This window comes from Acipenser ruthenus, chromosome 28 (assembly GCF_902713425.1).
Source record: "Acipenser ruthenus chromosome 28, fAciRut3.2 maternal haplotype, whole genome shotgun sequence".
Classification (NCBI taxonomy): domain Eukaryota; kingdom Metazoa; phylum Chordata; class Actinopteri; order Acipenseriformes; family Acipenseridae; genus Acipenser; species Acipenser ruthenus.
The window spans coordinates 6,234,928-6,249,274 of NC_081216.1; the positions used below are offsets into that span (position 1 = coordinate 6,234,928).

General features: G+C 39.0%; 1 protein-coding gene across 2 annotated transcripts in view; it reads right to left on the reverse strand.

Moving 5' to 3' along the window:
• Positions 1 to 10,728, reverse strand: part of LOC117435041 (synaptic vesicle membrane protein VAT-1 homolog) — a 54,071-nt gene extending 43,343 nt beyond the window's left edge. For both annotated transcript variants that reach the window (XM_034057917.3, XM_034057916.3), the window contains exons 1-2: positions 10,170 to 10,728; positions 3,867 to 4,074 (exon numbers count right to left, since the gene is read on the reverse strand). In XM_034057917.3, the coding sequence (XP_033913808.1) occupies positions 3,867 to 4,074; positions 10,170 to 10,553 (592 nt within the window). In that variant the 5' untranslated portion in view covers positions 10,554 to 10,728. The remainder of the gene's footprint in view (positions 1 to 3,866; positions 4,075 to 10,169) is intronic.
• Between the last annotated feature and the right edge of the window lie 3,619 nt (positions 10,729 to 14,347).

Here is a 14,347-nt window from a genome sequence, read left to right on the forward strand (position 1 = left end):
AAACACAGGTTTATCTGTTCAAAAGAAAAGAATTAATAAAAAAAAAAAAAAACATTTTCTAAATAGGTCTTCTGGGGTGTTTTTGCTTTTTTTTCTTTTCGGTTAAAAACGAAAAACATCAAGCCCTAACTATATGACCCTTCAAAATACCTTTGACAAAGTGCAGCATGAAAGACTTATCCTTAATCTGAAAACTATTGAGAATCCAAGGTGTTCATGCATGTGGATACATTGCCAGTTAAAATACAGGAGCAGACAGTATTTGTAACTTCTAGTTGGGGCCATGTACTAAGTGAAGTGGGGATTGGTGCTGGGACCACTCTGTTTCTTATCTACATAAATTACTAATTTAGGGGCATAGTTCGGAATTTTGTAAAACCTGCATACAACACAAAGCTGGGGGAATCAACCTATCTGCAGGAGCCTAGGAAATCCAAAAGGATTTAGATCATGGATGAAACATGGCAAATTCAATTTATGTTGGTCATAAATGTAAAATATCCTAAACGTGTAGGCAGGCACAACAAGAAAGACTATTGTAGCAGACTCATCGCAGTCAGCACTGTGGACAGGCAATTAAAAAACTAAACAGAATGCCTGGGTAGATAGTCAGAAGTATAGAGTACAAATCAAAAGAGGGTGTGACACTTAATCACTTCAACTCCAGATGTAAAAATCATGGGGTTTCCATGCGGGTCAATTTACACCTGAAATGACGATGCGCGTGCACGTTTGGGAGAATTACTCGTGTAAATCAGGTTTGTGGCCGAAAAAAAACGGCCAATGAGAGGGATAGGGTAAATCTCATTTACTCGTGTAAATGACGAAACACACGGGAAAACCACACCCAGTTTCGCATGGAAACTCGCATTTCACGTGTAAATGTTAATGAGCGTGTTTATCCTTAACTATAAATATTGCAAGAGATCAGGTCAGTTGTTACTGTGGATTCCAAGATGGCAGAAAGTAGTGGCTGATGGGCAATTTTATGGTTAGCAGTGGAGTAGTTCACCTTAATGATAATGCGGGCAGCATTTTTTTATTATTATTTTTTGCTGTGTCTGGTCTGTCATGTTGTATATATCTTGTGGGTTTACAGTTCTGTATAAAACCACTTACCACGAACTGCGTTATGCATGTTATAGTATTAAAAGCAGCTGTTTGAGAATACCCTTGCTGTAAAAACTACTCTAAAGTTAAACACGAAGAGCAAGTGAGCTGCTTAACTGAATTAATTCCCGTCCTTTTTTTGATCCCAGCCTATGTCCAAAGACAATGCACGTCTGCCCTCCACGTTAATAACTATAGTTTGTGAACTGGATGTCATAAGCCAGCTCGATCGCCCAAAACAGCGCAACAACATCCAAGTTATTGATGCCCTCTCAGAACTGACCAAATAAAATTGCAAATGAACGTATTGATTGTGTTTTATTAGTTTGCATCATTAATATTTAACACAGCAGTAAATCCAACACAACTTAAAAGAAAGGAGAGCATCTGACAGCACGAGCCTCCTCAAATCGCTGCTGTCCAATTGAAGCTGGCGGCTGAGGTAACCTTCACAGTTGCCAAATCCACTTATAATAAATTTTTAGAGTCACGGGTTGTAATTTGCATAAACACCCATACTCTAACATGGGTTGTGCTTGTTTTGGGCTTGTTGTGAAAGGCAGTGCCATTTTTTTTTTTTTCTCATGAGACTGTAACCTTGCCCATTTGTCTCACAGGTAGCCACCGATTCCTGAAGAGTTTGTGCAGGCAGCAGGCAGTGGCAATTTTGGGAACAAATTAATGCACTTCAGTCTGCTTCATCAGTATCTGCCACCTCCCTTTCAAGTGCCCACTACCCGTATTTGCCCAAGCGTGATGTTGAACGCTTCCTCAGCAGCTGTCCGGACGGGTAGGGTTTCTAAGCCAGGGTAGTATACACAGCATCACCTGATTCCCTTTATGATGGATGGATAGATAGATAGATAGATAGATAGATAGATAGATAGATAGATAGATAGATAGATAGATAGATATATATATATATATATATATATATATATATATCTCGTCGGCTTTAATTGGAGGGTATTTTCATCCATATCGGATTAACCGTTTAGAAATTACAACACGTTTTGTACATAGTCCCCCCATTTTAGGGTACCAAAAGTATTTGGACAATTGGCTTCATAGCTGTTTCTTATTAGGCAGGTGTGTTTGTTTGCATCATTTGTGCATGCACAAAAGAGCTGTCAATGTCTAGACTTGTTCTGGGCTCCACATCATCTTCGTCATCGCTGAGTGATAAGTCAGCATTACTGTCACTGGTATCGAAATCCTCCAAACCAACTTCAAAATCTTCATCACTCCCATTGTCGCTCTCCAGGTATGTTGCCATGTTTAGCTTTCGCTAAAAACTATATAAAATTACAACTAAACAAGTAAAACTAATAAATCAAGCAAAAAAATAAAAATATAAAACACCAATATATAAATAAAAAGGTGAATGGCTTCCCGCATTATATAATCAGTCTTCTAAACGCCCACAGGTAGATTGGAATCTCTACATGACACGCAATTGGATACAAATGTCACCTGACCATCCACTGACTTTCATTGCACATTCCACAGTACTAGCACTGCCTTAGGGAATGAAACCTGAAACGCTAGACTGAGAAACCGCTCATAGAATAGAATGGGAACCTTGACGTACGCACGTACGGCATGGTACTGTAAGTGGGTTTTTATTTGACGTACGTGTGTACATCATGGTGTTGAAGTGGTTATGCGCTGCGACAAGTGAAACTGTGCTGCAAAGCGACAAAATTAATAGAATCTATACTTTTGAGAAGTATCTTTCACACCACAGACGACATGAAAAATAGAATTGAATCCTATTTTTGGGGATTTGTCGTGTGACAATTAGGGAATTGACCAGTCAGAAAACAGCTTCAATGCACATGGTCCAGCCGGGTGAAGCAGTATCCAAAATGATGGGGGAAAGAATAATACTTGCCATGGAAAAATACCCATAGCTTTATGACAAAGACCATCGCAATTACAAAAAAGATACAGATTTGAAAGGCAATATGGGCGTCCATTTCGAAGGCACTGGATAAGCCTGGTATGTATGATTTATTGCCATATATGTTGAAATACTGTCTGAGAAGGCACTCATATTCACATCATCATGTTGACAAATATGTACCAGTCTTGATCATAGTTTTATTGATATGGCAGTTTTCCAATTTGTTGCATCGCATCTGGTGTATATGGTCATGTCGCTGCTAAAGTATCTTGTCCCAATAAAAAAATTGCATCGCGTCTGGCGTGTGGTAGCCTTTACATTGATTATAAATATAGGTTGGTTTCTTTTACAAAGTCCTGTATACCAGGGTGTCTGCACATATCAGTGTGACTATAACACTGCTGCTGTCAATTTGGTAAAGGGTTTTACTCCAACAACTTTGATTTCAATTATGAGTCCCCCCACCATAAAACTAATTTGATGTTGTGTGAATGTGACAGTGTATGGAACATTGTTTGAAACCCTGGCTAGCAAAGAAACCTTTGCAAACAACTTAAATAGGGTACTACAACAGTATAAGGAAGTATACAAGGATTCACTCGGTTTCATGTAGTTTTACCTTATTTAACTTCCATTTGCGGCGTGTATCTTGACATTCACCACAATGCAATACGATAATCAATTATGTGATGTGTAAATGTCATTTGGTAGTTCTATGTGCAAAGGATTCTTCACTGCCAAGGTTATATCAAAACTTTGTCACATATGTTTTCTGAAAAAAAAAAAAAAAACAGCATCAACTTGTAATTCTGAAGTTTGGACGATTCACTTGAACAGAATATATCCTTACCTGCTGCCATGTGGATAAGTATGCTTTGGTTGGGTCTTAAGTTTCCAAAGTCGAAGAGCATCATGTAAGCTGTGATGTAGTTCACTGGAATGGCCGCTGCCTCTTCAAAGGTCATGCCTTCGGGCATCAGGAAGGTGTGGCTGGTTAGCACGGTAACCACTTCCTGCCACAAGCCTGCCCTGTTCATTACTATCACCTTATCACCAAGCTGAAAGAAAGAGGGAGTCAGGTGAAACATGCAGGCGAGGAGGAAACAGCAACAGGCAATGCAACTAGGCAATGCAAAGATATCCTGAATGCTGGCATGAAGTGGATTATTTGCCAAGCTTAATTCTGGCTACTCATTTTTGGATTTTCATTTATTCATGAATATTACTGTTTACACATTACATTATGAACATATCTATTTTGTTTGTTTTTTTTATTATTTAAATTTAAAAATATCTTAAGATTTCTATTTAAGCAGAACATATAAACTTATATAAAAGTCTTCCTTTAACCTGTCCCCTATGATATGTTTTATCAACAGCAAATCATATTTTAAGCTAATCGTTTATGTAAGCACTGTACCAGAGTTGTTGTACAATGCAGTGTCGCTGCATTTAGTAAGGGATTTAATGAAGGAACGAAGAGCACCATCATATACTTTGCATTACCTCACTAAAGAACAACGATGCATCTCGGACAAGTCACGGTCACAGAAGACTCAGACTTGACCTCCACCTTGAGTGACTGGGACATATTAAAACGACAAGTCCTTTTTTTTTCTATTACACAAGAAATTCTACCTTGCCAGTCCTGCTTCCCCTAAAACTTCCACCAACAACTACATCTCTCAGAATACAATGGCTTCAGTTACTAGGAAACTGTGCACAATAAAAACACATCCAACAAAACATTATGCAATCACTGAATATCCCTGTTGTCTTTGCAGTCAGTCATAGTAATAATAAGAAATTGGAAGGGTGTACTGTAATCACACCCCAAGTCCAGCTAGAAATCCAACTGCAACCGTCGAACAGAGCCATGTTTTATTTATTTATTTTTTCTCTTTTGCATTAAGTTTCATAAATAATAACTAATGTCAGCATGATTGAAATAATGTGTTGTCTTTCGTTGGCAATCTGGTTGCGCTTTTTTATGTTCTACAATTTCTTTTTCATTTCTGTTTTTTTACTGTGGTAAATTACTGCACTTATTTATGCACACTACCATTTGACTGGGGAAAGATAACGTAAGTTTATTGGAGTTCAGAAAAAAAGGGTAACCTTTTCACTTCCTTTTAAGCATAATTATTGAGCTTATTGCTTCATTTTAACTGTTTGTAAATCAGATTTCTCCCAATTTGAAGTCAAAGTAGACACTACAGTGCAGATCACGGCTATCAAAAGGGAAAAACATACACAAACCTGAACTCAAAGCTTATCTATAAAACTTCAGGTACATTCATACAGCATTCTAATTCCAAAAGAAAAGAAGACAGTGACCGACAAGCTGAAAAAGGCATACAAATAGAATAATCTAACTAGAAAAAATACATTGAAAATCTTGGACTCGGGACTCGAATCAAGGACTTGTGACTCAGACACTGATGACATGGAGTCGACACTCAGGACTTGGACTCAAGGTTTGAGGACTCGACTACAAGTCTGCTTGTAATACAGCCTGAATCATCATTACAATGGCAAATGAAGCTTCAGTACAGCAGACTCAGCACCGGAAAAGTATTAAACCCAAAAGGGAAGTTTCATTTTGGGACATTACTTTTGGCATCTTTATTTCTGTACTGAACTGCGTAGAATGCTAACTGGTTAATCCATGGATGTCAAGTCTCAAGGTTTACCCGTGAAGCTCGCGGTTTTTCACAAGTTAGTCTCACGGCTGTGCAATGGATTCTCATGTTTGTGCATTAGTTTGTTATTGTTTGCGAGGCTGCGAAACTGACCAAGTGTATTATTTCATTTTGGGGTGGGGGGGGTGGGGGGTTGTCACCATGAAGAGGCGTGCATTACCATTCTATATTCCTGTAGCTGCAACGCAAACTCCCCCCTTACTCCAATGATAGAATTGCCTGTTGGACAGAGTCGAAGGAGAGGCTGTCAGACTGTCACTGTCTCGTTCACGCAGAAAAAGAGGAAATGGACATCAATGAGAATTTAATTATTAAAGTCGAAAAATATAAATGTTCTTTATGATGCCAGTGTCAGTGGTTAAAGACAATACAAAGAAAGATGCCATATGGTAACAAATAACAGAACAATTGTAAATTGATGGTATGTCTATCTCTATTTCACCTTAATTTTAGTCAAAGTGACGGGGAGCACCACACACTGGTTTTGTATTTCTGTAAAATGACGCTTCTTTGTTTTAATAATGTTGACAAATAATAATCACCACATACTAATTGAAGATTTTATTTAAACTGAAAATCAATAAAAGTATATTAAACTAATTCTCAGTATTTACAAAGAAATGTGTAGATGTATTCTTTTTTACCGATTTACATGTTAAAGCAGATCACATAAACATTCACTGTTAAATGTCATTATTTTTTTTTATTTTTTTTGTGTGTGTGTGGTGTACCCAGACTAGTTCTTTGTTTTATTTATTTTATTTTGTCTCCACGAAAGAAGCAAAGCAGACAGTATTTTCTTTTCCTGACCAACTACTACTCGTGCTGTATTTGTGTCGTTTGCTTCGCTCCCAGTGTGCATAGCCCTTAAGTCTAGGTCAGTGGCGTAGCTGTCAGCCATGTGCAAAAATCTTGATCCATCACCAGCATCCCCACCCCCCCCAAAAAAAAAAAAAAAAAAAAAAAAAACCCACAAAAAATAGTGGTCTAGGTTAAGGTTTTTTTTTTTTTTTTTTTTTTTTTTTAATCAATCCCAAGGGCTCTCACTGGGTCACTGGGCTCTCAATCCAACAGGACTCTCACTGGTATGAGTACTTAGGGGCTGACAAACTCTTTTACTAATTTAATACCCCTTGCCACGTACAAAACAACTCCAGTATCCCAAAGCATCTAATTAGGATGGACTCTTATTTAACAGTTTGTCACAAACTGATGTATCAAAAAACCTTATCCTTTGTCAGGATATTGCAGATCCATTACTTTGTACAATAATGGCACTGCCATATTTTTATTAGCTTAACATAGAACAATTTCTCCACAAACCCCTTTTCAGTCTTTTACATAAAATAACGTACAATAATGGTATGATCTGCAAGCTTGTCAGTGGTGGTTTGCAGACCATTGTGTTTTGTGCATGGCAGAGCAGCAGTGGGATCTGAACCTCCATAGCCAATACTAATAACATACAGCTGCACAATCTCCACAAAAACACCTCCTTCCTCCCTCACGGCTAGAATAAAACAGACTTGAAACAGGAAACTGGTCTTCAATAATAAACTGAACAATCATGCTGGCTTTTAAAAAAAAAATCAACTTAGTAGATGCTTAAACAATTCTATGCATAAATACTAGTAAATAAAATAGATTTATCAGGTTAAACCTGTAGTACTGTTCTGCATGGCATTCCCTTGAAACACCAGTTTTTTTTCTTCTCTAAACATGCAAAATGTAAGCATTAATAAGAACCTAACCTTGGCAAGGCACTTGTTTGGTGTGTCCACCTATTTCACTGTAGTTTAATATCTACTTTAGGGGGAATTCATTCTCAACTGTATCATCTTTGTTTCCCTCTCTGTAACGTGGCTTATTTTTCCAATAAAATGACAACCAACATAAATATTTTTTGAGTAACAGGCTGATTAAAATTGTGTGTGTGGGGGGGGGGGATGTTACCCATCAACCCTCCCCCTACCATCTGACCACTCCCTAAATCTCCTTCCCTGACATTACATCAGGGGTCTCCAACCCTGGTCCTGGAGAGCTACTGTGGCTGCTGGTTTTCGTTTCAACCAATTTGTTACTTAACTGAACCAATTATTGGCTTAACTAGTCAAGATTAACAGGTGTTCCAGATCTTTAGGCACTGATGATGTAAAGACACCTATAAATCCTGCTGGATAGGGGCTCTCCAGGACCAGGGTTGAAGACCCCTGAGTTACATTATGGTCTTATAGTAACACCACCATTCAGGTGTTTTAGGGTTTAATTCAATATTTACTGAGGGGAGGGGGTATGAAATCAGGTGGTTTCACAATTAAAGTAGTGGAGAAGGGGAGGGGTTAGTTTGTACTCAGCAAAAATGTTAACCTTCCACATAGGTAGTGTATAGTATCCACAACTTAATAAATAAATAAAATAAAAATAATATTGGAATCTTCCAACTATTCCCACAGTGAAAAAGCAGTTTTGAACTACTCATCAATGCATCTCAATCATGACCTGAAGGACCAAGTAGAGCCTGCCAATTAAGCTGAATTACTAGGGGGGTTTGTGATTTTAAGACCGCAAAACTTATTTAACTAGAGAACAAACACAAATAGTGTTCTGTTACAAAGGAAATGACTGTTCTTCGGTGCAGAGTCAATCCAAGACAGTCAAAAAAAATAGGCGGGGCAGCAAATAAAAGCCCCACCTACCAAGAGAGAGGCTGCCCTGCCTCAATGGTTGATGTATTTTCCTAATGGTTTTGATGTTACACTGGTATTTAATAAACCGTACTTAAATTAAAAATATAAGGTTACACCACTGAAACATATGGTATGGTATTCATATTATGATATACTAATCCAAAATAATGGTTTCTAAAGACCAGTTTTTTGCTTTGTGTTTGTTAAGATTGTAATTATTTCTACAAATGGGTTACAAGTAGAGAGGTTAGCCCCACTGTATACCAAATACCAGGTAATGTTGCTTAATTATTCATGTGCTCTTATAAAAAGACGCTTCTACCAAAATACACGTAAGCATTCAGAACTGTGAAACGAGCATACTGTGATTCGCATCCATTGTACCAATGTGGAAACCCGCCCTGTGGTGTAGAAGCATTAATGCATGACAACAGGGCTTAAGATATGTAAAGGCGTCACCTACCACTTAACAATACCGGAGCTTGAACGACAACAGTTATGGGCATGTTTAGACAAAATAATAAAAAAAAATAATAATTCTGTAATTAACAAATTGTGTCCGGGTGTGGGGACAGTCCGGTCCGGTCCACATATTGAAACGTTCAAACTGGAAAAAAACAAACTGTTCTTTCTAGATTTCTCTCAATAATAACGCACACAAACTATATATATATACATACATACACACACACACATACACAACTTTATAATTAAAGTGTTCTCTTTTGTGAATTTTCAGTGGCCGATTATTTTGTATCGCCCCCCCCCCACCACACAATTAAAAGATTTACAGATGCTGCTGGCAACTTTTTTTATTTTTAATTATACGTGCATTGCACACTATTAATTTCAACGACAATAAAACATAACAATGCTCCATTATAAAATTACGTTTACAAATAAGATATCGGAAATACAAGGTAACCTTGTAATACGTTTATGTGAAAATCAGCTTTGGACCGTTCGGTTGCAGATTGCATTAACATCATCATTGTATGACTTATATTGTAACACTTGAATGTATTTGTATTTGCTTGCGATTGTAAGTCGCCCTGGATAAGGGCGTCTGCTAAGAAATAAATAATAATAATAATCTTTAATTGACTAAAAATAATCAAATCGAGTGCGTCTGTCAATCAGACATGCGCAGACCGATATACATTGTTTATCTCCGATACAGACGATGGGCGGTGGCTACTTATTCAATAGTTTTAACATTCAGCAGTTTACATGTTGCATGCATGGTACTGTATTTGGTTCTAAAAACTCTTGAGCTAAATGGACATTTCTGGCAATGCCAGTTTAACTTTTGCCATTAATAATGCATTTTTGCTCCAACCAAAACATTTAGTGAATTTAAATAAAAAATAGTAGTCTTCGATCCAATTAATAAAACAACATTTATTAAGGTCAGATTACATTTTAAATAAACAGCAGCAGTCTACACGGTATGCACAATAAGATCTGTCAAAACATCTACTGTAAATTTGAATTTATATTAAGCATGTATGTGTGGCATTGCAGACTTGACAACTCGCCAGACTTGCCACATTATTCACGATAAATAATTACGACAACAAACTGGTATAATGCATATAGCAATATAAATAGGCTGCTATATTGTTTTCCTGTCGCGCTAAACTAAAAGCAAATAGTCCTCGGTTTGTTCTGATTTTCTAAAACACAGAGGAATACCGGTAATGACAGCATAGTGCGTTTTCCATCTTTACGCTGCTACATTACATTAATGAAATTAAATCTTACCTTTCTGTCGGTCACTCCTTCGCCCAAAGCCTCCACAATCCCAGAGCACTCCATTCCCGGGGTGACGGGCGGGGATGGAAGCCTGTCGTAGAGACCCTGTCTGCCCATCAGGTCTGCAAAATTCAAGCCACACGCTTTCACCCGAACCAGCACTTCCCCGGTTTTCGGGACTAGCTCCCCCTTTTTCACCTGCAGCTTCACCTTATCGTAGCCCCCGTAGCCCGAGAGCACCAAGGACTTGTATGAAACTTCATTCTGGGGCTTCTCGGCTTCTTGTGCAGGCGGCGGCTGCTGCTCGTTTTGCTTGTCTTCCTCTGGTTTAGTGTCTTGCTTTTGTTCTTCAGTTTTCTGTTGCTGTGCTGCTGCTTCTTCTTCTCCGGACATTGTCGATTTCACTGTAAGGTAATTGTTTTTATTTGTTTTATTTTCTTTTTAAAGGGAAACGCTGACAAAGACTTGTAGCTCCAAGGTCTACAGAACAAACGCGCGGTGATTACAGTGTTTCCTGGATCCCCTAAAGGTGACAGCTATATAGAGTGGGCTCTGATACCACGCGTGTCGGATGCGAGAGTGAGAAGTAAATCGTGGCTAGCAGATTCCGTTTGTAGAGAACCGGAGCTAGCGACCATGCATTTTCCCGTTTAAAAAAAAAAAAAAAAAAAAAAATTCATATAAATTTATTGATATTGCCACTCTAAAAAACTCGTGTTATGTTTGTAATACATATGTTCTATAATGGAGAAGTCCACTGATCAAGTAAAACAACGTTTTTAAAGTTAAGCTTTAGTCAATTAGTGATGTTATAACATTTAATGGAGGGGTCTACACCCCACTTTGTGCAGGCACTCATAAAATACATTTGAATCATTTTCCGTGTCAGATAAGTGGACTAGTGTGAATAGCAGACATTTATACATGTGCTGTATGTATTTTAACCTCGTAAAGCACAACTCGAAAGTGAAATTGTCATGATATATTTTCATAAAACCAGTCTACACAGGCACCTCTTGTATGTAAACGGGGACTGGTATTGTTCAACACAGGCAAAATTGGGTCCCTCATGAAATATAGTCCCCCCAGATATTCATCATCTTGTAACACTATGGTCGACTTGAAACTTGTTGAAACAATTGTTATCATTTCAAGTCATTTGTGTCCGAAGCAGTAAATAGCTGTATCTATTAAAGCTAAACAAATACTTTGTAGACAGGTGTTTAATATTATTTATCAATACATTCTTTATCAATGTAAATGCTGTACATGGTCATTTTCTTTTTTGCAAAACAAACATTTAATTTTACCCAACATTCAGGTAATAAACTATTATTATTATTATTATTATTATTATTATTATTATTATTATTATTATTATTACTATTATTATTATTATTTGTAGTAGGCTAGTAGTCGTAGTAGTGGTAGTAGTAGAATTGTTATTGTTGTTCACGTTAAACTTTACATAACCAGTAGACTATAAATACCAGTATATAACCTGCTTCATATTTGACTTAGTTTTATATTGCATTAATTTCTCCGTAGAAATACTGCATTAAAATTACTTTTTTTTTTTTTAACCGAAATTGGTAGTTTTTCCACGATAGTCAATTGTATATTGGCGAAAAAAGATCTGGCAATGAGACAATGGTAATGATTTCCATTACATGAGAGTAGATGTTAGAACTTCATGCTGATTTGAACTCGACTCTCGCCAAGATAAGCACCAACTAAGACGTAGCTTTACAGTAAACTAATGTGATCCATCTGTGTCTCTATCCATTTGCGTTTCCTTCCATATGATGATGTAGATATCCTTCTGTCTGGTGTTGATGGCTGAAGTGTAATGCTGGCTCCAGGGATCAGCTTATTTGCCTCCCTGACGCATCAGCACACACAACGGCTGTGATGCTGGCTCCGGGGATCATCCACAGTGCAGTCTCCCCAGCGCATCAGCATGACAGCCGACTGGACTGAACGAAGTAGAGTACATCTCTGGGGTCTTCAAGTGTGCACCTTCCATCCTCTGTGTTTCGTCGACTAGCCCACAACATCTCAAGAGGGCTCGACGGTGATTCTGGTGTCCCAGCATCACCCCCCTCCGCCCCCCACTCAACTTAGCCCAGCTTACTTACCCGTACATCAGCGTTTCTTTCTTTCTATTGTGTTTGAGATCCCCAGCCAGAATCTTTCTGTCTCAACCACAGCTAGTTGCTGCTCCTCTCTGCTGCTTCAGATAAGTTCTTGACTGTACGACGCAACTCTTGGCCACTGAATCCGACGTCTCTGAGAAACCGGGTTGTAGAGTGTGCCACAAATCCTCGACAACCCACTTCCACTGGGTAAACCCCGACTCTCCATCCTCGCTGTTCCGCTTCAGTGGCTAGTTGAGCATAACGCAGTTTCTTCCTCTCATACGCCTCATCTACAGCATCCTCCCATGGCACTGTTAACTCTACCAGGTGAACAAGGCGTGCTGATCCAGACCACAAGACAATATCTGGTTGAAGGTTAGTGGTGGCAATCTCAGGTGGAAAAATAAGCCATTGACCAACATCTGCCAGCATTTTCCAGTCTCTAGCAGCTTCCAGTCATCCTGGGCGAGGATTGGTTTTAACACCTTTTCTTGGTGGTTGCTCTCCTGGGCAGAAGAATGTTGTCTTTTGTGTGTAATGTTTTGATGAAACTGGTGGCAACTTTTTGGTCATGTTACGCTTGTCTTCCAATGCTAAGGCCAAACATCACAGCACCTGGTCATGGCGCCAAGTAAACTGTCCTTGGCTAAGAGCCACCTTACATCCTATCAAAATGTGCCTTAATGTTGCAGGTGATGAACACAAAGGACATGAGGGATCCATTGTCCATAGGTCTTGCCAGCCAATCTTGCGTTGTTCCACACTGTCCCATCTCATCCATTCTCCCTGCTTGGCCTGGGAAACGGCCTTTACGCACCTCATCCTCTCCTCCTGCTTTTGCACCTCGTTGACTACTAGCTTCCTCCATTGAGCTGGGGCTGCCTTGTGCCATGTAGGAGGAGCTGAACTGAGACCAAGAACCCCTCTTCCATGCTGAACTTGCCCTATGATATCACCAATTCAAAGGGCAGCCTTTGCATCCTCCACAGCTTTCTTTGCAGCCCACTTTCTTCCAGTTTTCAACACAGGTGCTGCCTCCCTTACGCATTTGTTGCGTGACTCTACTAATGTCATTTCCAGTCGGACCTTGGCACACTTAAACTCCTCGGATAGAGCAGAGACAGGTAGCTGCAGTATTCCTTTACCATAAAGTCCCACTCTGTTGAGGCAGCGTGAAACTCACAACCATTTCCTGATGTATGAACTGATTAAAGCTTCCATCTTCTCTACTTTTGTCAAAGACACATCGTACACAGTCAGTGGCCACAGCAACCTCAGCAGTAGACCAAACTGAAAGCACCAGAGTTTTAGTTTGCCTGGTAAAGCGCTGCTGTCTGTGCTCTTCAACCCTTCCACTGCTTGTTGTCTAACTTCTCCCACATGAAGTGTGTCCTTTAGATCCCCGTCGTACCATCTCCCAAGACTTCACTGGCTTCTCAGATACTGTTGGTATTGCCTCACCATTAACAAAGAACATTTTATCTACTACTTTACCTTTAATTAGAACATAAGAACATAAGAAAGTTTACAAACGAGAGGAGGCCATTCAGTCCATCTTGCTCATTTGGTTGTTAGTAGCTTATTGATCCGAGAATCTCATCAAGCAGCTTCTTGAAGGATCCCAGGGTGTCAGCTTCAACAACATTACTGGGGAGTTGGTTCCAGACCCTCACAATTCTCTGTGTAAAAAAGTGCCTCCTATTTTCTGTTCTGAATGCCCCTTTATCTAATCTCCATTTGTGACCCCTGGTCCTTGTTTCTTTTTTCAGGTCAAAAAAGTCCCCTGGGTCGACATTGTCTATACCTTTTAGGATTTTGAATGTTTGAATCAGATCGCCGCTTAGTCTTCTTTGTTCAAGACTGAATAGATTCAATTCTTTTAGCCTGTCTGCATACCACATGCCTTTTAAACCCGGGATAATTCTGGTTGCTCTTCTTTGCACTCTTTCTAGAGTAGCAATATCCTTTTTGTAACGAGGTGACCAGAACTGAACACAATATTCTAGGTGAGGTCTTACTAATGCATTGTAAAGTTTTAACATTACTTCC